The sequence below is a fragment of the Hevea brasiliensis genome, chromosome 13, assembly GCF_030052815.1.
Source record: "Hevea brasiliensis isolate MT/VB/25A 57/8 chromosome 13, ASM3005281v1, whole genome shotgun sequence".
Lineage (NCBI taxonomy): Eukaryota > Viridiplantae > Streptophyta > Magnoliopsida > Malpighiales > Euphorbiaceae > Hevea > Hevea brasiliensis.
Window position 1 is genome coordinate 68,410,515 of NC_079505.1, and position 24,103 is coordinate 68,434,617.

The 24,103-nt window shown below is 33.3% G+C and overlaps 1 protein-coding gene across 3 annotated transcripts; it reads right to left on the reverse strand.

The window, feature by feature from the left end:
* Positions 1-491: 491 nt before the first annotated feature.
* On the reverse strand, positions 492-23,083 carry LOC110660055 (uncharacterized). Of its 3 annotated transcripts, XM_058132134.1 has the most exons (6): positions 22,796-23,083; positions 20,896-21,779; positions 13,296-13,416; positions 3,174-3,233; positions 1,955-3,083; positions 492-1,396 (listed from the first exon to the last, which is right to left on the reverse strand). In XM_058132134.1, exons 2-6 carry the CDS (start codon positions 21,675-21,677, stop codon positions 1,338-1,340), a joined length of 2,151 nt encoding a protein of 716 aa, XP_057988117.1. In that variant the 5' UTR covers positions 21,678-21,779; positions 22,796-23,083; the 3' UTR covers positions 492-1,337. The 3 variants fall into 3 exon arrangements, with proteins under 3 accessions (XP_057988117.1, XP_057988116.1, XP_057988115.1); XM_058132133.1 differs by lacking the exon at positions 492-1,396 and having other exon boundaries at positions 1,482-3,083; positions 22,796-23,077; XM_058132132.1 differs by lacking the exons at positions 492-1,396; positions 22,796-23,083 and adding an exon at positions 22,458-22,783 and having other exon boundaries at positions 1,482-3,083.
* Positions 23,084-24,103: the final 1,020 nt, after the last annotated feature.

Consider the following 24,103-nt stretch of genomic DNA (forward strand, 5'->3'; position numbering starts at 1 on the left):
GAGTTGCCCTCCATTCTGATAGAGCACCCTCTCTACAGCGTTTATGTCTTGCCAGCAAGTGTTTCCAGGCGGACTAGAAATAGCAGTAAAAACACTTTCAAAAACCTCTGCTCAAGGAAGAATTCAAGAATGAGCTTATGCCGCATGTAAATCAAGTCAGAGTTTTTATATTCCCATGCCAAACAAAAGCTTGGATTATTAGCTTTTTGGTCTGAATTCTTTTATGCATGCTTTCATTTGCTCTTAATACACAATCGTATGCGTGATTCAATAAGAAATTGTCTTGATTTTGAATTTCTATAATTGCATTTATATATTAAACTATCATGATCTCATCTTTGTTTGTTGGATTTCTTTGAGGACTTTGATATGGAGAAATGATTATTTGACCCATACACTGAATTATGATTATTTGAATTGCTGCAATTCTGAATTGTGGTTTAGGAATGTTGAATTAATCCAATTTGAACTATGCTATCCAAGCAGGGGAATTCAAAAAATGCATTTAAAAAAAAAAAAAAAGAGCAGCAAGAGTTGAGGTAGTACATTCACTTCCTTGAGTCTAATGTCCCATAGCATAAGATGATATAGCTTGAGTACATTCACCTCATGCTCAGCAGTATTACTGCAGTAGACCATTTCTTTAGATTAATTGCCAAGAGAAAACTCTAACTAATGTCTCCAGAATGACTTGTTTCACCATTGTCTCAAGTCTTGTCAAGTGCTGTGAGCTCCCGGTAGTCACAGAAGCTGATTCAATGATTTGCTTAGCGCCCCCTCTCGAAGATGACTCTTTGGAGACCTAGGGAGAAGGCTGAGTGCAATGCCTCGGGCAAAGGCAGAAGAGCTTCCAAGATATGAGGGGAAGAAATGTGCTGAATTTGACAAGCAGCTCAACCTACGAGCTTCCCTGTATGATCCCTGCCCACCACCCCTATAGCACCTTTCACATGAATGCAAAATTTAGTTTATAGGTATCCCGAGGTGGGAGGGTCCAAGTGGAGGGGTGAGCTTCAGATTCAGACGCTGGACTCCGTGCTTGAGCTTGCCTCCTGAGGTTGGATGGTGTGACGTATTCCCCTATTGGTTTCGAGGCCTGGTTGACCATCTCAGTGGGTGACCAGTCATGCTCATTAAAGGCCATGTCGTTGCGTGCCTTTGAAAGATACCACATAGGAAAGGCTAGTAGCTGCGTGAACTCCTTATTTGCTGGGCACTAATATTCCTGAAAGCTTCAATTCTGAGACATGCTGGCTGTGTGGCTTTAATGCACAGGAATAATACATGCCTGATGGATTCCTCTTCTCCACACAACTTGCAAGTCACACTCAATCATTTCAACTACTGCATGATTGATTTCCTGTTGGAAAAACTCCATTGCCCAGACGGTTAAATTCTGCACAAGTCCAGGGTTTATATAACTTCGCCTTGGAGCATTCAATGTTAAGCAAGGGAACAAAAAGAAAAATTATGCTCAAATATCAAATAACTTGAAACCTGTATATTAACTTTTAACAGTATACAAATTCACAGAACTATTAAAGCAAACTTCCGTCTGTCTGCAGAAGGATATGTACAATGTTCGAACTTCTGCAATGCTAATTCAAAACCTCAAGGAAATTTGATGCCTTCTCTAAATATCAGGGTCTCCAACTACTTCGACCATCAGGACGGACTGGAAGTTTAGCATCAAATGGGTTGAGAGGCGGTCTCAAAAGAGAGTTAGAACTGAATCCCATAAAGGGATTGTGACCTTGTAGCATGTCTCCATTACAGGGTCTTGGTGGTACTGGTTTCACATTCTGACCCTTGATAAGGGTGAGTTTTTGGGAAAAGAAAGGCGGATAGACACCAGGAGATGGAGAAGGGAAGAGGTGACTAGCAGGGCCACAAGGGAAACCTTCAAAAGTTGAGTTCAAAATTTTAGAGGATATAATAGCTCTTGATGGCATACCTGTTTCAGGAACCACTTGCCTGTGCAGCTTTGCATTTGGTGGGCACCATTCAGGCATATCATCATCATCATCAAAAAGATTTTTGGATTGGAGAACATCAGCAGTGCTAACTGGTAAGCTAGTTTTGGCAGCATGTTTTTCTTCTGAATTTGGAAGGGCTAGAGTCTTGTCATATTCACGAACTTCATTTTGCAGACGCATCCTCTGAACAGCATCATGTGGAAGCCTTCCCAAACCAAAATCTCCATGTCCCCTTTGATTGGAAGCTGGCATTGACTGCATATTTGGCACCATGGACAGCAGTGTCCTATTAATTTTCATAAAATTTTCAGCTGGAAGTTTCTTGTCAATTGTTGCAGCATCTAACAGCTTGCTTCCTGAAGCAGGTGAAATACCGCATGCAGCTCCAAAGTCAAATTCAGGAAGATCATCATCATCAGGCGCAGGGAAAGGTCCTTTTACAGTGTCAGATGGCAATTTTAAGACAGGTCTATGAATTTCCAGAGCTGGTTTAGGTTTCTCTTGTGAGCTGCTCATTAGAGGAGCTTCAATCTGCAATGTTCGTCCTACAATTGTAGAGAAATTGGGAGTGTCCGTAGTGGAAGGAACTTGATGTCCATTGGACATAGATGATGAGTTGCTGCTGAGCACTGGAGATATTAGTAAGAGACTAGCAGTTGCAGAAGATTTAAGTAGCTCAGGTTGAACTTGACTGGTCTCGATATGTTTGCATTCAGCATTATCATTTCCTGGACTACCAAGAATTTTGCAATCAGTTCTTGATTCAACTCGGATGGATTCCCGAGCCGGTTTTGTCAGGGGAAAGTCTTTTTCATCTACCCTTTGGCTAGAAGAGTCAGCAGCGGAATTGAGAGGCTGTTCAGCCAGGGAATGTTTCTTTCTCTCCGATTTCTTTACAACAGAATTAGCAGATGTTCGATTTCTTCTCCACACAACACAGCCAATCAAGGAGTCTCGGTTATCTTCAACAGCAGTCATGCCCTTGAAGAACCCATGTTTTGCAAGTACTGTGATTATGCTGTCACTATGAGGACATACATAAAGATCAATACCCTGACAGAGTTGTGCAAGCCCAACCCTCTCTCCTTTCTTGTACCCTTTAGCAACCTATTAAGTGGAGATGAGAAGACCTATTGATCATAAATCTAAATAGTCCTTAACCTTGGTTAAAATTCTCTTTATTTCAGACCCACTCACCTCCTTCATGCCTGCTAATCCAGATTTAGAAGACCCCCCTTTGCATTGAAGTGAGATCACCTGAAGATGAATGCATAAAGCTGTTAGTAGTTTCATTTTAGCTGAAATAAAATGGTACGATTTTATGATATGGTATGATTTTTTAAGAAAAGGGTTCCTGAGCTATTTGGAAGATTTTTGTGAGGTAAAATAAGCTAAATGAAAGTCAAGTAATGAAAATATAATATTCTCTCTGATATTTTTTAAACAGTTTAAAAGAAATAAGAGTGTGTGTGTGTATATATATATATATATTATAAATTAAGAAATTTTATAAAATCTTTAAAAACCATACCCTCTAAAACCTTTTCCCAAACAAAATTTCATGGTTTCCAAACGTAAACCTATTTGTCGTCTTATATTAATATAAATATATACATGAATTATATTGTATTTTATTACTAAATGATTTTTAGTAAAAATTTTTCTAATCTTTTACTGCTATCAAATTATATGAAGCTGAAAATATATATAATTATATTAACGGATTTTTATTTTCCATGGTCAATAAAATTTGAAGTTCAGATGAAATATAAATGTATTGGTCCATCTACTCTATAGCTTATTTTATAAGAGTGCATCTGCTTAGCACGTGACTTGATCTTATTTAAAGGAGAGTCGGCATGGATACTGAAATATAGGATTTTATATATTTGATATTTTAAAATTTGACTCACGAGTTAGAATCACTAATTCTAAAATGAATGTACAACTTTGAATAAAGTAAAATCGAAATAATATCACATTTTTTAATACTGAAATCAGATTTCCGATCCTACCTATTTGATATTTTAAATTTTAAAATATTATCTTTTAATTTATTAATTATTGTCATTTGTTTATTTTAAAATCAATGCTAAATTTTTTAAGATTTTTAACTATATTGATAACTATAATATATTCTACAACAATTATCATATATATACTGTAATTTTTTATATTATTTTTTGAGTAACTTATATTATCATAAATATGATATAATTTCTATATATTATTCGTAAGTGTGTTCATTTATTAAATTATTAAAAAATTTTAATATTCTCATATTGATAACTTTATGAAGAAAATATTACATTGAAAATTAAATGAAAATTGAAATAATTTGAATAATAAACTTATATGAGTATGAAAGTTAAGTTATCTATTTATATAAATATAATTATATTTTTTTAAAAGTATTTAAAGTATGTTATAAAATCTTACAATTTTACAACCCCTTCACCGATTCTAGGTTAAAAGAACAAATTTAACAACCTTGGATCATTCCATTTCGAGTCTAGCTATTATAAGTTCAATCTCATATGAGAATGAACTGAACAATCATTTGATTTATATTCATTATCTTGATACAAATAGTTGACCTAATGGTTATTAAATACGCTATGTTGAACTTATATTAAATGCACCATTCCATTCCCATATCAGTCTCCAAATATCAAAGAATGTTGCCACCAAATTGTGAACGTTCAATGCAAAGAGTCCTTGTGCATGGTGTACTGATGTGCAATACTGATTGCTTCTGTTGATTCATCCGCCATATTTAGCTACTTAATGCAAATAAGATTTATTAAAAATGCTATTGTGATTTTATCCAATTAAGTTTGAATATCTAACGATTTTTATTTTGAGGATAAAAACAAACATATTCGAAAACAGAATCAAAATTATGTGATGACAGTGACAAATTGAAGTTATGTTACCATAATGAAACAAAGTAATGAGCTCAGTTACCATTAATGTGTCCTAAAAATTCTTATAGTTAGCTAGTTCTACCAACTTGGGAACCTAATGAACAATGGCAGGCAAAGATCAAGTTTCTCCTGCTGCAATGGACAAACTTATTTAGTTCATGTTATTTTAGCTTTGCATCAACTGTTCAATAATTGACTTCCCCCTAACATTCCCCATTACCCATCAAATTAGAAGGAATGTATGTCAGAATTTTCATCCTATGCATGAAGAAATGGTCCTAAATTGTAATATAAGTTATAAGGATTCCAACTGTAGTCAGATTTAAAAGCAGGACATGAATACGTTTACAAATGCAGAAAGCTAATATGTTCAGGTCCTTTGGTGCAACATAAATGATTCTGAGGCATGGACATGAACACTCTGACATGGCTGTTCTTGAAAAAATAGGACACAAGCACAAAACGAGCGGGGCACTTAATAATATATTGTAGACAATATGTATATATTTTTGCTATATTTTAGATATAAAACATATAATTATTTAAATTTAAATTATAAGATAGGATAAAAGATATTCGATATAAATATAATTTTAATTCATTTCAATCATATATGCAATAATATTAAGTATAACACATGCTCATCATATAATATAAATTAACTAAAATTTAAGAATTATATCATTTACAAAAGAAATTTAATATGTACTATAATACATAATATGACAACAACAACTAAACCTTAATCCCAAACTAGTTGGGGTTGGCTATATAGATCAATTTCCTTCATTCAGCTATGTTGGACACTAAATCCGCATAAATATCAAAAGCTTGTAAATCATTTGATACTATTTCCTTACACGTTATCTTATCTCTCCCTTTTCCTCTTTTCCCTACTAACTTATCACACTTTCAGACTAGAACATTCAATTCTTTATGTTAAACATGACCCAATCATCTTAATTGACACTTTTTATCTCTAACATGTGCTATATGCATTATCTAACGAATGTGGTTATTCATAATCTTATCCATTATTTATTACTATAGATCTATCTTGACATTCGCATTTTTACCACAATGATCTTGTAGGTATGTGATACCTTAGATACCCAACATTCACTCCCATACAACATAGCTAGTCTAACCATAGTCCTTTAGAAGTTTCCTTTCATTTTGTTAAGGATCTCCCTTCGCAAAATACATTCATCACACTTCTCCATTTTATCCGTCATGTACTGATTCCATGAGTTACATCCTCTTTTAAATCTTTATTCTTTTCTATGATAGAACCTAGATACTTGAGTTGATTGCATTTAGGCACCAAAACTCCATCCCAATGAACCTCACCTCCATTCCTTCTACAAGAGCTAAACTCACACTGGATATACTCCGCCTTACTTCTACTTAATTTAAAACTCGTGCTCTCAAGAGTCCTCTCCAACTCCAACTTTTAATTAACTATTTTACTAGTTTCATCCATTAAGACTATCATCTGCAAATAACATGCACTATACGGCATCATTTTGAATATGATTGGCTAGCTCATCCATAACTAAGATAAACAGGTAGGAACTCAAAGTCAATCCCTAATATAAACCTATTGTTATCAGAAACTCATCCATGTCCCTTCCATTTTCCTTCACTTGTTACTGCCCCTCATTCATGTCCTTAATAACATTTATTAAGACATAATATGACAAGAAAACAAAATTTTTTTTATTCATCACATAAGTGTTCAAAATCTGACACTCCTCCGATATGTACAGATGCCCATCACCCATGTGTCGTGCATTTTCAAATATGTGTCATGTCAAAAAAGTGTCTGCCACCAAAGGCACATCCACATTAGTGCCAAGTTGAGATTTCAAAATGTTTTAAGATTATAATCGTAGTTTTTCAAAAAATTAATATTTTTTTGTACTTTTATGAAATTTTGATGGGGCACTAGAACCCTCAATTATTTTAATAGCTTTTTGGGGTTTATTAGTAATTTTATAAAAAAAATCCAAATTCTTTACCACCCTACTGAAAAATAATAATAGCGAAATACAAACCCTCTTGCTAAAAGAAAATTTGTCATTGTCTCTTAGTCTCTTCTTCTCCATCAAATCTATTTTACCATTTTTTCCTCCCAATAAATCCATAATCACCAACTTCTATTCTTTAAAATTTAAATTATTACACAAGATCATTAAAGGAAAGTCTAGCACAGTTCTCTCACCATTTCTTTTCATCAATTTAAAATTTTAGTAGTTTTCTTCTTATAATCTCATTACTATTGTTGAAATCTCTCTCTCTCTCTCTGAAATTTCTTCATACATAAGTTAGAAAAAAGTTATATTTCTTTCATAATATTATAAACTAAAACCATGTCATTTATTTTATTTAATTTATAATTTTAATAGAATTTACTTTTTACGATTGTTTGGGAAAAATTAGAATTAAGATAAATTGCACAAACTTTTTAATTTCAGGTCAACAATATATTTTAAGTTCAATAAATTATAAACATTCATTGTTTGAATTAACATCAATTTCATTTAAGTTTTAACAAGCTAATTTTATTAAAAAATTAAAACATCCATTTTTGTCACCACAATCATTAACGTTAAGTTTGGTAGAGTGTAATATAATGTAATATAATCAATTATAATATGCAATCAAAATTGTAATATAATATAATGTAATTGTCATTACATTCCTATGTTTGGTTGCAAAATAAAAATATAAGTAGTGTAATGTAATGTAATGATAATTTTAATTATAATATTTAATTTATTTATAGTGTTAATAATAAGTGATAGTGGTTGCAGTGATTGATAGTCAAGTGGTAATGGTAGCCAAATGGTGGTGGCTGTGATGATGACAGTAATGGTTAAGTAGTGATGGTAATGGCTAAATGGTGGTAGAGGTGACGGTAACTAAGTGGTGGTAGTAGTGATCAAGTGATGGTGGTGATAGCAATGGTGGTAAGAGGATGGCGGTAGTGGTGGTAACAGGGTGGGGATAGCAGTGGCAGTAGCAGTGGTAATCAAGTAGTAGTAGTGGTGGTAGTATTAACAATAAATAAAAAAAAAAAATCAAAATAAGTAATCATGATTACATCTATTTTTCTGTGTAATAATCATTATGTCACTTTAAGTATAATTGATTATATCATGTAATTTGCTATTATATTACATCAATTTTTTTTATTACCAAATAATGTAATCAAATATGCAATATAATCATGATTACATTACAACTTTGATCACGTCATACCGAACACAACTAGAATGTTTATGTTTTTTCAGGTAGAGAACAATTTATCAATCAACCATTATAAAATTATCATAATCAATTAATTAACCTATTTAATCAACACCTAAACAAGCGATTAACTAATCACATAATTTAATTGAGTCCCCTAAATAAAAAATATGCATCTGTCACTGTCTACCACACGTTTTCACTAGAAACAAAGTGTCAGTGTTTCATAGCTTTCAAGAAACACAAGTTAATAGTGGAATTGACTTGTTAAAGACATTTAGACTAGTGACCTTATTTTAAAGCATCTTTTGATTGTCAGTAAATCTAGAACAATGACTACACGACCTTTGCCTAGTTCCATTACAGAATGCTGTGATACCAGTGATCATCCACTTCATAAGCCTCCAAATATTCTGAACAGGGAATTTATAAGATCTATCAATACCAGTAATTCTACATTCAGAAATTGTTTACAAAATTTGCTTTCCATTTACCACCCCCTCCATATCTTTACTTCCATGAACACATCGAAAGACACTGCAAATTTTCAGAGTTCACATTTTCCATGATGGCTATCTATTTGTAATCCAAAACGTCCGCATATTCCAATACGGGAACACACATGCAATAACATAAACCTATTTCCATGCAATCTCATCATCAAACCTGATAAGCCACCAAAGCAACTAAATATCAAACACTTAGGCTTGGGGTGTGTAGTGAACAGTTTTAATATAAAAATTAAACCAAACCAATTTGGTTCAGTTTTCGGGTTATACGGTTTGGTTCAGTTAGTATTTTAAGAAACTTCAATTTCTGGTTCAATTCAGTTATTTTCACCAAAAAACCAACAATGAACTGAACCAACCAATTAAGGGCCTTGTTCTATTCTGTTTTGAGTGTTGTCCCCAAAGCCACTAGCCTAGGTTCTAAATTCCTAAACATAAAGAAACTCAACCCATGTCCATTCTCCATAAACATTCTCATTTGCTATTTCATTTCAGCAGCCTTTTCTAACCCAAAAGCACACAACTTTTTTTTTTCCACCTTTCTTCATTTTTCATCATTTCTTTGCGCCATCTACCAGCAGTGATGGCCATCACCCACCCAAAGGCCAAAGGCCTTCCATCCTCGCCACAACGACTCCCCAGAGACCGACATAGTTCTTTCCTTCCGTTATCTTTGATTTTCCCTCATCCTTTCCCTTCAACTTCAACCCTAAGATTAGTCATCACTAATATCCTAAGCGCTGAATCCCTAATTCATGCATTGATCGATTTTCTCCCTTCAATGTTCAAATATCAGTTTCCCAGTTGAAGTCAAATCACCATTGTTCTTGGGTCCTCGCGATGGACCTTGAACCTTGCTCATCTCGATGCTGCAGCTGCTGCGATGCACATTTGTAGCTTTTCCAATGTTCGAATGCCATGGCTTGAGATCTCTCTACATAGGATGTTATGATAATAAGGAGAACAAGAGCTGAGAGAATATAGGATAATATATTGTATAAATTGGTAGCATTGTAACCGATTTCAGTAGTCAAGAATTCAATAATACAACAATTCTTTCTCTCTCAAATTCGCTCTCTCTCTCTCTACTTCTTTCACGTTCTTTCTCTTTTCTTCTCTGTTCTGCTTTCTTTTCCCTGTTGGTCTTCCTTTCCCTCCTTCAATTCAGAATTTTGGAGAGTTCATAACACGGGACTACAGCAGCTTCAAGGTCTCTCTCTCCACAAAAATTGTTGAAATTTTGAGAATTTTTTTTTGAAATATTTTCTTAAAACCTGTATATTTATCATTTGAATTTGTTATATGATGTAAATTTGATAATTTTATGGGATTGATCAAGTTTGTTTTATGATGAATGGCACTGAGAATCTAGGGTTGGGACTAGGCATTGGGTACTGGCTGGGCAGTGGTGCTAACAGCATCATTGGCAGTGTTTGACATTCTGTTCAAAACTGGCAACTTTATGGTTCGGTTCGATTTTCATTTTATAGGATTTCAGTAATTCAGTTTTTGTAGTGCAGTTCAGAGGCAAATTAACGGATTGCACACCCCTAACTTAGGCCATTCTAGGTCTACATGATTTTAACTTCACCTTCCCGCCATTGGCTGTAAACTCAATATACATGCTCTCTCCCCCATAGTAATTAAAGGCACAATGCACACTAAGGCGCCAAGGGTCCTAGAGCCTGAGAGCAAGGCGTGTGCCTCAATGAGGCGAGCAGGAAAATTTTTTTAAAAAAATATTCCATTAGAAGTCAAATAAATGTGAATATTTCATCAAATTTCAAACATGAAAACTAAAAATAATAATAATGAGATGGTGGTTTCCTTTTGAAAAATAAAAGCCATGGATGTTGAAACGAGACTAAACTTGCAGCCAAGTACTCCCACACTCAGATTTCCTCAATGTTTCCAGTAAAACTAACTCCTTCCTTAAAACAATGAATCTCAGGTCAAATATGATAACAATTTACAGGTTAGCCTATTTCCTAATTACATTTTTATAATTTTTGTTTATGTAACAATTGCAAGCAAAGCACCAACAATTATGGTGGCTGTTATTTACAGGTTTTGAAGAGGGCTGTTACGTGTGATACCATTATTTATAGGCAAATAGGTACTTGCAGGTGTAACGGCCATAATGGCCGTTATCGACTGTTAAATAACGGTAACGGCCGTTACTTTGAAGATTCCTCTGCCATTTTTCATTTTACGAACTTTGCAAATTTTTCAAAAAAAAAATTGCGTAGAGCCAAGCCATTACCGTTACGGCCGTTATATGCCTATTTCCGTTACTGGCAAAAGCGACCGTGACCACGATTTGAGACCATGCCAACAATATAACAGAAAAAGGGGGAAAAAAGGGGCAGCATCACAGAATAAGAAAAAAGAAAATCTGAAGAAGAAGCAGAGAAAGAACAAAGTTAAAAAAAAAAAAAAAAAAAAAAAAAAAAGAGCAGATAATGAACAAAGCTACAAAAGAAAAAGAAAAAAGAAAAAAAGAATGCCAGAACAGGCAGAAGCAGAGTTCTCTCAAACAAGATAAAAACAAGAAAACATGGTTAGTGATACTTCCAAATGGCTGTATGGAAAAACAAAGCATTTGGACTGACAGTTTTAAAAGGACTAAAAGAGAATGAACAAATCCAACATCAAGAACAGGACAAGTAATCCCAACACTAAATCATTAAAAAAATCAGGCATATATATATCATACAGGCACCAAAGGAGATGCAAGCGATGTACAAAACAACTATATAACGTCTAGAACTTCCATAAATAGAACTATAAAGCCATAACTATAGATTTTTTGCTATTAGATACAACCAGCCTCTGAAAATGACTTATTCAGGAATACAAAGGATGACAAGATCAGCATAACACCTCAAGTTCTTGTCCTGTTCCTAAGTATTCAGGACCCTAGGAACAATTTTGGTAAAACCACCCAAGGGGGTACATTTCCTTGGATACTTTGACCAAGAGCATCGCGCTGCCTTGAATATTAGGGAGATCTTACAATTTGCAATGAGGAGAAAGAAAAGTGCTAAAAGAAGACAGATTGAACAAATCTGCCAATTGGTATGCTTGAAGTGGCTTTGCAACTACTTATAGACCCTTGGCTGTTTCAGCCATAAGCAGGCAAAAGCTTTTGAGATGCTTTTAACCAAAACATCCAAACTCCAAGAGCATCTTTAGACAGAATTCAAGAGTCGTCATGGCCAAAAGCAGAAGCAAAAACACTAAATATGCCATGTTTGTGCTTTTGAGATGGGCTGCTGCCTAGAAAATTGCAATTAAGGGTTTATCTGAGAGAAAAGAAGTAATGCCTTGTCTAGTGGAAGAAATTTGGCATGGTGGTGAAAGCATAGTCAATCCAATGAATTACAGTGAAGGATTTCCAGGACTACAACTAAAACACAGAGAACGAAAGAGAGAAAAATTACAAGACATGCATGCGTTCATTTTATTCTTGATACTTGCATCGATTAGAAGCTATAACTCCCAATTAGGAAACTACCAAATTATAAAGAAGGAACAAGTTAAACCCAAAACAAAAAACTAAAACTCCTAGAACTCCTAAACAATTATCCAGAAACCCTATATTTAGAACTACTTTACACTAAATTAGACTATATGGCATAAAGAGTCATACACTGAATAGCTCAGAAGCCAACATCCCAAAATCTCACAGTTGCTAAAATTGGAACTGCATATCAAAAGAGCTACTATAATCTTTGTTCCCTGTTGCATCACTAGTGAATTCATTTTGAATATTTTTATTCAAATCTGAGTGTTGCAGCAATTATGAATGATTTTTCATAAGTTTTAAAATATATTATCCTCATTTCTCTCTGTCTAATCTTTTTTTTTTTTAAATACTGCAATACAACTATGAAGAAACCAGCTCCACCAAATGCTGATCTGGTATAGAGTGATCAGTAACCTGACAAAACATACAATGGAAAATCTAAGGTAGTCCAAGAATTTTTTTTTCGAAGGAGGCATTGCATGATGTTGAGATACCGAAATTCCAAATGGTCAACTAAATGGCTGCAGAAAGAAGCCTTAAATAGTAGGGAACCTAACACCTAAATATTGTGAAGAAATATACCTTGCAAATCAGTATGGAAACAGATTGAAAATCTTTCAGGAGTAATACTATGTGTTAGATTTCTTAGCTCTGAGCCGATAATGTATCATGGTTTAATCCCTGTTTGTCATAGCTTTAATGGCCTTTTTTTTAATGCTTTGCTTTGTTTTTTTATAATTTTATTTGTTAATACCAGCAATCAGCCCAATGCATCTTCTCCAACATTTCCAGGTTTTCTTTACTGCCTATCAAATTCAGAAAATGAAAACACAGCCCTTAGCAGAGCCAACCGGCCCTAGGAAGAAAAAGTGTTTCAAACAATTGCTAGTTACATGAAATTTTTCAGCATGTGTAATATTCTTCAGCAGTAATTGATAGCATGCAGTGCATTAATCAGAATTTTCATTGAATGCAAATGAAACCCTCAAAGGGACTATGTGTAATATTCACAAAAATCAATTATATCTGCATTATATTTTTTTATGAAGTTATAAATTTAACTGCCTATTCAATATGGCATGTAGTAGGAACATTATCTTACCATCAGCCCTCGATTGCGTGAGCGAGAAAGATCTTGAATATATTTTTCAAAAGCCTCAAGTCTAACTTTCCCTTTGACTTCGATAAAATTAGGCCACTTGCAAGCAGGCATCTTCTCACCACTGCATATGAAAATCATCATGTAGAAAGTCAACAATAAAAATTTACTGCTCCAACCTACATGTACACAAAATTTATCATACCAAAGCAGCTGATGAGATGCTCTATATGGTGAATGTGTTAATTGTTGTTTAACCATTGAAGACCATCCAATTAGGATGCCAAACTTATGAGCTTCAAAACAATCACACTGAAGTATATAATTAGAATATCCAAGTTCAAAAGCTTAATTGGATTTTGGGAAATGAGGGTGATACAAGGGAAATATAAAACACCTAAATAATTCATATTCCAAAACAAAGACATTGCACTGTAAAGATTAAGATACTCATTTATCATCAAGGTTCAATACTGATTTTCTTTTTTTAAAAAGAAGTGCCTTGCCTAAAAGTTTGCGTACTTGAAATCATTGTGATTGATAAAATTTTATGTAACCTCATTGTTTCAATCTTATGTTTAAATTTCTATTGCATATAAATTGGAAAACTTTAGGGATTGTTTACTTGTAGAGAACAATTTTCTGTTTTCCATTTTCTAAGAAAACTCTAATTTTCATTTTTCATGGAAAATTAAAAAAAAATGAAAAAGTGTTTGCCTGTCAATAATAGAAAATAGTTTTCTAATTCAAAAAAATTTAAAAAAAATCATATTTTTCATGATTAAAAAAATAAATCATTATAAAATATATTTAAAAACTTATTGCACCTTTAAAAATTTTTTAATATGTGTTATTTATTTATTTTATAAAAATATGAATAATTTTTTATTATTGTAATAAATATTTTCTTAAATAATTATTCAATTTTAGTTATGAAAAAGTTAATAGTATAATTTTGGTTATAAAAAAAATATTATTTTCAATTTGAAAAACAGTTAAAAAAACTAAACTTTTGTTATAAAGGGAAACAATGGAAAAGAACTTAAAACTATTTTCCAAATCTTACTTAGATTTCAAAAACTAAAAAACTAGTTTTCCAGTTCTTCATTGGAAACTGGTACATGTAAATACGAAACTCTATTTTACAGTTTTTTTAAGAAAACATTTCCAAAAAAAACTAGCCCGATTTTCAACAAGTGAAGTTCTTCATATCCATCGATTTAGACCTTTATTAAGGCAACTTAAATGAATGTATTTGGAGGTTGTAGAGGGATCCATTGTCAAGCATTACAATCAGAAATTTCAAAATTTGAACAGCCATGATGTAACACAAAAATCAGAATTCAAGTGGCTAATACTTCTAATAACATGGGAAATAACAGAATAAAAGGAAGGCTTTAGCAGAAGTGTAACAGGCTCCCTCCAAGGAAAACTATTCTTCCTTGTTTTCTGTTTGTAGACAATGGCATTATACTATTCACCATGTTTCATGCTCTAGCCTCTAGGAGAGTATTTTCAAGTTTCTAACTCACAAATAAGTGGATAATAAAACTGGGGCATTACTTCTATGTTCTATCAGTTAGATCTTTTATATCACCATCATCCTACATTTAATGACTCTTGAAAAGAATTTGCCATTCCTAAATCCTAGATCACAAATTTATTTTTCCTCAGTCATGTTTGATCAATTTAAACATTGAACTAATGATTAGTCTCTGTGTTTTTGCATATTGGAATTAATAATTAATCACCTAATTAATTAAGCATTTGTCCGATTTATTTGGATCTAAGAGAACTCTCTAAATAAGAAGTCATGAATGGAACAACTCAGAATGTTTGGCATCAGCTTGCACTAAAATTGAGGCTACCACTACACAAATCAGGAGTCTTTTTTTTTTTTTCTCTTTTTTCTTTTTTCTTCTTTAAAGACTTTATTCTTGCAATTTGTAAAGCACTTCACCCACCAAAATAAAAAGCAATGATGACTGGCTCATTTTTATTCTTTTTTAATGTTTTCCACTGGATTTGAACAGTTTTCAAATGGCTCATTTTTTTTATCAGTAAGAGATTATTTGTGTTCATTTATCAATAACAAACAATCTCAAACTTGATTTTAGAACACTTTTACAAGCAAGAACGAGTTAATGAAAAATATTTATGGACCCCTTATTGATCTAGTTTGATTACATTTATCGCTCCAGGTGAAGTAAGAAGTATATTAGAAGTATATTAAGGAGATATCTTTTATAAAGAAGCTTATAATATTCTCCATACAGGTAAAAACCATATTCAAAACGGTAAAACACAATAATTTATAAAACAATATGCAAACACAATTTTTATAATTTTACACTATAAGAACTTAGCACAATTTAGATAAAAACCATATGCAAAAACAATAATTTATAATTTTAAACTAAGAATTTAGTACACTTGACTTTGTCCTTCTGTGTTATGAACTTAGCTTTTGTGTTTGGTAATGAGCTTGAGCTCAATTCAGTAACTTGTAAACACAAATCAAACCAAACTTGAGCTAACTTTGAGAATTTTTGGTAACAAAAAGAGAGCTACAGCTCTGAGGAATACACAGTGCAGAGACGGAAGTAAGAAACTCCACTGCCATCCTGCAACAGCCATGACATCAGACCATCAGGAACTTGTTGCAAAATCTTAGACCCTACAGGCAGCAAAATGGCCCAATTTGCCTACCAATCTGCACTTCTATTAGCTTCCCTGTATATATGCCTCATCCTTATGTCCCCAAAATTCAAACAAATCTTCCTGATAGTTTTAAACTCTGCAGTAAAGAAATTGATAGTTTTTCGAATCAGCCAAATGGTTCTTTAAGTCCACAAGATGCTAAATTAGTAATGCTTTTATAGCAGGAGAAATCTACTCTTAATTCTTTATGCTATATTTTATCTTTGTGAACAGGCACATGGCCATGCAGACCTTTTTTTTCTCCTTTCCTCCTTTCAGGCTAACTATTGACTGTTGTTAGATTCGTACAATTCTCTATTCAAATTGTGCAATTCAATTCGATTCGATTCTCCATCCTAGCGATTTGAATCTATAGGCTGAATCGCAAATGTTCCTTAAGCATGACCAAATAGGAAGAATCGATAGTGAATCGGGTGAATTGACATGAATCGACCAATTCGGTCCTTTTTCTTTTCTAGAGGATTGCTGGACCCTATGGTTTCAAAATTTAAAATTTCACTTCATTTTTACCATGAAAAGTGCACTTAAATTTTTTCCTTAACCATTTTTCTTTCACCAACCATTCCTTTCCTGATACCTCTTCTTTCTTTCTTTTTTTTTTTTTTTGTTAATTTACTTCTCTAATTATAGTTTCCAAATTATGACAGTTTAGTATATTAATATATTCTAACCTTTTAATTTAACTTGCTATCATTTTTTTATTATTTATCTAATTAAATTTAAATGGGAGTTTCACCACATACACAATAATAATCAATATCCACAATTTAAGAACTCATAATTTATAACATAAAATTACTTCCTCCGTCTCATTGTAATAGATGGTTTAGAAAAAATTTTTTTGTTCCGCTTTATTTGCTATTTTAAAAAAACAAGAAAGCACTAATTTTTTTTTTGCTAACTTTAGCCTTATCTATTATTATTCCTAATGCATTTATCTTTTCTTCACACCTTTCTACATTTCAGTGATACTACAAGGGTACTTTAGTCAATTATTAGTCTTTGCTTTTTATAAAAATAATGCTATCCAATCATTTCCCTAATCGTTGTGCAAAAACCTTAAAAAATTATTCAAATGGGACAGAGAAAGTATAACATAAGAAGAATATATTTTCTATTATATAAAACATACTTCTAATTAGATAAACAATAATTCCATATTTATCAAAATATGACATTGTAATATTTAATTCCGCCTAAGTAGTTTGTGCTTGGCCGGTCTCAAACCCGGATGAAGGAGGAGGGTTGCGGTAGGTGACAACTAGCGTAAAAATTTCGTCACACCTCATGATATGGATTTTACGAAATAAACGTTGGAGCGTTCTCTACTTACAACCCCCTACGTCGAAGCCAGGGTGTAATGAGAAATATGCAAGGGTATAGGGCGTTCAACGAAAGCGAAGCGCCATACCGGCGCCTGGGTGTGGTGTTAAATAAGTAAGGGTTCCCACATCATGGATGAGTCTGGGCAAAGAAGTTAGTCCATAAAACAGATAGTGGAACAGAACACAAGATAGGCATAAAAAACAATAGAATGATATCATAGAAGGAGATCAATCAGTAAGGAATAAGATAGGAGAAGAATCAGAGTTAATACTTGGAATGTTGAATCACTTATAGGAAAATTAGTGGAGCTTGTGAATACCTTGGAAAGGAGAAACGAAAATATTATTTGCATTCAGGAGACTAAATGGGTAGGAGAGAAAAACAAGGAAGTGGGTAATTCAGGATACAAACTGTAGTTTACCAGAAAGGAGAGGAATAAGAACGGAGTGGGCATGATCATATACAAGACATTGAAAGATGCCGTAATAGTTGTGAAAAGAGTAGGAGATAGAATTATACTAGTAAGCTAGTACTAAAAGGAGAAACAATAAATATAGTTAGTGCTTATACCCCACAAATAGGACTAGATAATGAGAGTAAACAAAGATTTTGGGAAGATATGGATGATATAATGCAAAGTATATTGAATGAAGAGAATGTTTTCATCGGTGGAGATTTGAATGAACATGTAAGAAGTGATAAGCAAGGTTACAAGAATGTTCATAGAGGTTTTGGTTTTGGTAGCCGAAATAAGGAGGGGAAAAGCATCATGGATTTTGTCATGGCATATGATCTAATACTAGCAAATACCTACTTTATAAAAAGGAAGTCGCATTTAGTGACTTTTAAAAGTGAACAACATAGAAGCCAAATTGACTTCCTCTTAACCAGGAAGACAAGTAGAGCTCTATGCAAGGGTTGCAAGGTTATTCCGGGAGAGACTTTAACAAGTCAATATCGTTTAGTGGTCTTGGATGTCAAGTTTAGGAACAATTCAAGAAAGGCTAGAAGAAATATTATAGCTCAAACAAAGTGGTGAGAGTTCACAGGAGTAAAGCAAGTGAAATTCAAAAATCAGCTTCTCGAGTCCGAAGTATGGAAGCTGAATGTGGAGGCTAATGGTATGTGAATAAAGATGGCATCAAAGATTAGAGAAGTAACTAGAAAAGTACTTGGAGGGTCTAGAAGACATAGACCACCCTCAAAAGAGAGATGGTGGTGGAATGAGGAAGTACAAAAGGCAGTGAAGAGAAAAAGGGAATGATATAAGAAATTACCTAAGTGTGATAATAATAAGGCTTATGAACGGTACAATATAGTAAAGAAAGAGGCAAAAAAGGCGATTAATCAATCAAGAGAGCAGGCTTTTGAAAAGTTATATGAGAAACTTGAAACTAAAGAAGAGGAAAAAGATATTTATAGATTAGCAAGGAGAAGAGAAAAGAAATGTCAAGATCTCAATCAAGTTAGGTGCATTAAGGATAAAGAAGGAAAAGTGTTAGTGAAAGATGAGGACATTATAGAAAGATGGAGAAATTATTTTGATGATCTCTTCAATAATAGTCAAAGTGGTAATAGCATGAATATAGACTACAGAGAAATGGAAAAGAATGTGAATTACACTAGAAGGATTAGATCTTCAGAAGTAAAGGAAGCACTTAAAAGAATGATAAGTTTGTGGACCTGATAGAATACCAATTGAAGTGTAGAAGTGTTTGGGAGATATAGGAGTGGCATGGTTAACCAAATTGTTTAATAAGATTCTAAACTCAAAGAAAATGCCTGATGAATAGAAGAAAGACATTCTAGTACCTATTTTTAAAAATAAGGGAGACATACAGAGTTACTCAAACTATAGGAGAATTAAACTCATAAGCCACACTATGAAGTTGTGGGAGAGAGTTGTGGAACATCGACTACGTCATGACACTTCTATCTCTCTAAATCAATTTGGCTTCAAACCCTGTCGTTTAACTATGGAAGCGATCTTTCTCATTAAAAGTTTGATGGAGAAATATAGAGATGTGAAGAAAGATCTACATATAGTTTTTATCGATTTGGAGAAGGCTTATGATAGTGTTCTAAGAGATGTCTTGTGGAGAGTGTTAAAACAAAAGAGGGTATCTATTAGGTACATATAAGTGTTGAAAGATATGTATGAAAGAGCAACTACTATAGTGCGCACAGTGGGAGGGGACACGAGATTTTCCTATCTCAGTTGGATTACACCAAGGTTCAACTATGAGCCTTTACCTCTTTACATTAATTCTAGATGACTTGATGAAACATATACAAGAGAGTATTCATTTGTGCATGATGTTTGCGGATGATATAGTTCTGATAGAAGAGACGCAAGAAGGAGTGAATAGAAAGCTAGAGCTTTGGAGAAGTATACTAGAGTCAAAGAGCTTTAAATTAAGTAGAACGAAGACAGAATATATGCATTGCAAATTCAGTGAAGGCCGAACTAGTGATAGGAAAGGAGTTAGTTTGGATGGAATAGTATTGCCTCAACGTAATCACTTTAAATATCTTGGCTCAATCCTTCAAATAGATGGGGGATGTGAGGGGGATGTTAGTCATAGAATTAAAACCGGATGGTTAAAGTGGAGATATGTCACAGGAGTTTTATGTGATCACAAGATTCCCAATAAGTTGAAAGGAAAATTTTACCGTACAGCCATACGACAAGTCATGTTATATGGTAGTGAGTGTTGGGCAATAAAGAAGCCATATGTGTCTAAGATAAGAGTTGCGGAGATGAGAATGTTAAGGTGAATGAGTGATCATACTAAACTAGATAAAGTCCGTAATTAGAGTATTAAAAAAAAAGTAGGAGTGGCGCCAATCGAGGATAAGTTAAGAGAAGGGAGATTGAGGTGGTCTGGTCATGTGAAGCGTAGACATACGAAGGCTCCAATTAGACAAGTAGAGCACATTCGGTTAGAGAATAGAAAGAAAATGAGGGGTAGACCTAAACTAATTTGAAGGAGAGTAGTACAACACGACCTAAAAGCATTACACATTTCCAAGAATTTAACCCAAAATCGTTTAGAGTAGAGAAAGAGAAATCATATAGCCGACCCCAATAAATTTTTTGGATAAAAACTTAGTTGAGTTAAGTTGAGTTGAGTTTATGTCATTGTAATTTTTTTTTCTTTTTAGAACATATATCATTTTGAATTAATTTTGAGAATTTTTAACAAATTTTACAGTTCCATTCGATTCTCAATTCACAAAATGAAGATTTTGATTCTAGATTTAAATCATGATTTGACAACTATATGCTTACGTAGAATGTGGACCCTTTAACTTTCTACTATTAACCTTACCTAATAAATTCATTTTTTATGATAAAAATATATAATAACCACAGCTCAGACTAATATATGGTCTATATGTGCACATAAATATATATGCAATTTTGAAAGACACAAGCTACTAACTGATTGCAACACCATTAGCAGAATTTTCAAAAGTAGTTGATTAAAGAAGTGTAAGACATAAATTGTAATACTTATAATGAAGCTGGATTTTTTAAATTAGCTGATTAAACCTTTTAAAGGAGGCTATAGCAGACACAGTTATAGAGGAATTTAGCTGAAGGGATCCATCCCAGAGATTCTCAGCAACTATTGGAGCTAATTTTCCGGCATGTGATTTGCTTTTGTCATCTGTTGATTCAGAAGATCCAACACTTATGCCATTTCTTTCATTTATATTTCCATCCTTAACAACAACATTAGCAGAACTATTGTCATTCTTATGAGAAATCATCTCTTCCAATGAATGCCTGGACTTCTCCATATCTGCTCCTGTTTTCTTCATAATTGGGACACCGCCAACTCCTTGACCTCGATCATTTACTCTGGCATTATCTCTGAATCTAGTAGCTAAAGAACCACTGCCAGATTGTACATCATTCATCAATGGCCTATTGTTTTCATTTTGTTCAATGCAAGTGGAAGTCACAGACAAAGTTGCCCCAACAGTCATGCCATCATTAATTTTTGTGGCATTTGAACCGTTCTGCTCCCAGGGAAATAATTTCTCATGTGAATTTCCCCCATGCCCATTACGGCTAACATTATTTTGGTCCAAAACTAGTAAGCGTCCTAAATTTTCAGATGTTGAACTGAAAGAAACAGAATCTACAGACTGAGGAAGAGAATTTCCATGATCATTTATCAGGTTTAGCTCCCCAGAAAAGTCATGTTGATCTGTGGTTAATTTTCTCTTTCTTGTTGAATCAGACAGACAAATCATATCAAAATTTCCTGAGCGAGGTAGCAGTGTCTTCTCCATATGGATACCCGGAAAGCTATTAAAAGAACACATTATCCAACATTATAACATTGTGCTCTCTTGTGTCAAATGCCATTTGAAATAGAATCTCCCAACAGACATTAGAGTGTACTAGTCACCTTTCTAACCTGTGACCTGATCCAGGACAATAAACTCAATCAATGCCAAGTAAACAAAATTCCAGTAGTGACATTTCTTTTAATGATTTGGATAAGTTACTGTGAGATATATAATACATATATGGCAACAGCTACACCAAAAGAGGGACCCATGCACAGTAGAAATAAATTTTCTGTTAGTCAAAAGCAAAGATCATGTAGTCATTTCTCTTTACTCCCATAATGGTGTTTCAATATTCTCAAGACACTCAAATCTCTCCCAACAAGTCATCCAAAAAATGGCCAGTAAAATCATATCCCACTAAATGCCATCCAAGCTATGGCATAGTTGCAAATAAATTATATACATTATATGGACAATAATTTTCAAAAGTTTCAGTGGCGTTGATTGACTTTAAATTTTCTAGAAACCACTTTCAGTTCATAAAAGAGACAAGACTTGAGATTTTGTGTAGGGTATTCTCAGCTCCTGGCTTAATACAAAGTCACACAAACCTTCACATTCTAACTTTGATAATCAACTCCACAAGTTCAAACACAAACTCTATGAACTCAAAATTTGAATGCATCAAGAACATGCCAAGACCATGTCCAACTAATCTATCATAGCACAAGAACATGCCAAGTAATCTGTCATAGCACAAGAACATGCCAAGTAATCTGGCTCTAAGAGGAAGAAGAAATTCAAATTTACCAAGCAAAAGCAGTTTCAACTGGTTGATCGCTGAGGTTCTGAACTATAAATCAGTAAACTCGGATCCCAAACAAGTAAAGTCCGATTAAAGAAACCCATATCCCAAATTTTATAGAAAACCAAAATTTCAGCGAGTAATATCATCAAGTTAGAACTATTCCACCAGTCCACGGTTTAATCTTCCAATGCATCTCCCTCAATTCACCATTAACACGAAAATAAAATAGCGAAAGGATAAAAAAGGAAGCAATTTAGAAAGATAAAACTCACATGCAAATTGCAAATTTCATCAAGATTGAAAGTGAAGAAAGCAATAAAGAACCAATAAAATTGCTTACCTTGAGAATAAAGAGGATGAGGCGTAGAAGGAGAGGTAACTGTGCAGAGAGAAGTGGCTTTGGAATCTTTTATTCACGTTTTTGTTGTTAGGGTTCATCAGCGGTCAGCGCAGCAGAGCGTGCAGTGCTGTGCAGAGCGCCAGTCTCATCAGTGACCACCAATCCACTGGCTAAAATTAACGACAGCTATTACTAGACCAATCCATGGGCCAGTTCGGATCGTAAATTCCATCATTGATTGGATCTTGGCGAACCGAGCTGGCTCAGACTCGATTACTTATTACGACGTCAGTTACGGGCTTTTTTGATAACCTAATCGAAACCAATCTGAAACTAGCAGTTCGTCCAAGCTGACACTGACCGACCCAATTCAAAAAAATTTTTTGCCTTTTTACTTTTTGTTTTTAATTTTTATATTACAGCCTTTTAATTTTTTATATTAAAATTTTAAAAAATAATGTCTAAATATATTCGTTATAAAATAAATCCAATTATTTAATTTTATTATTTTTCTTTTAAATTTCACAAATATTTCTAAATCCAATAAAATTAATTATTAAGTTTTACTTTTGAAAAATATAAATTCCTATTTGTTATAATTATATTTTTGATACATAGTGTTTTAATAATTTATTAATTTATCATATAAGACTAATTTATCATGTAATTTATTTTATTCATGTAAATTAAAATTTAATATTATTTTTAAATAAAAGAATAGAATGTAATTGTTAATAATTTTTTATTAATTAATTTGATTATTAACATAATAAAAACACAATTATGACATTATTGAATTTAATTATTTATGCTATAGTAAGTCTCTCTCACCATTACATTCTACTCACTCCGAGTGATTGGCTATTAGACTATGGGCTTCACTTTTTATTTATGTTATAAGCTGACAAGGCATTAAAATTGATTTAAGAGACTCACGAACTGTATCAATTATTGTAACTTTCTATTCATTTTTCACTACTTATAAATATTTATACATTTAATGTAATAACTTGTGTTAGAAGAAAGAATACAAGTAATGAAGAAAAGGATTGTGTATTTGTCTGTGTCCCATTTACAGAGATATTACATCTATTTATACATGAGAATATGAACTAATTTGGACAAGAATAATAATTGCTATAATTATGCTACACAAATCTCCTATAATCATGCTGATTGCTGTAATTATTTTACACATATCTCCTATAATCATATTATGCTAACACCCCCTCAAACTCAAGGTGGTACAACTTGAGTTTGCTTAAGAGATCGGAGGATGCGTTTTGGTGAATATATCGAGGAGATAGG

Coding starts and splice junctions, on each gene's coding strand:
- LOC110660055 (XM_058132133.1), bottom strand. CDS start 21,677: ATGTGTTCTTTTAATAGCTTTCCGGGTATCCATATGGAGAAGACACTG. Junction 13,417..20,895: donor GCTATAGCCTCCTTTAAAAG/GTTTAATCAGCT, acceptor TTTCATATGCAG/TGGTGAGAAGATGCCTGCTT. Junction 3,084..3,173: donor GATTAGCAGGCATGAAGGAG/GTGAGTGGGTCT, acceptor TCCACTTAATAG/GTTGCTAAAGGGTACAAGAA.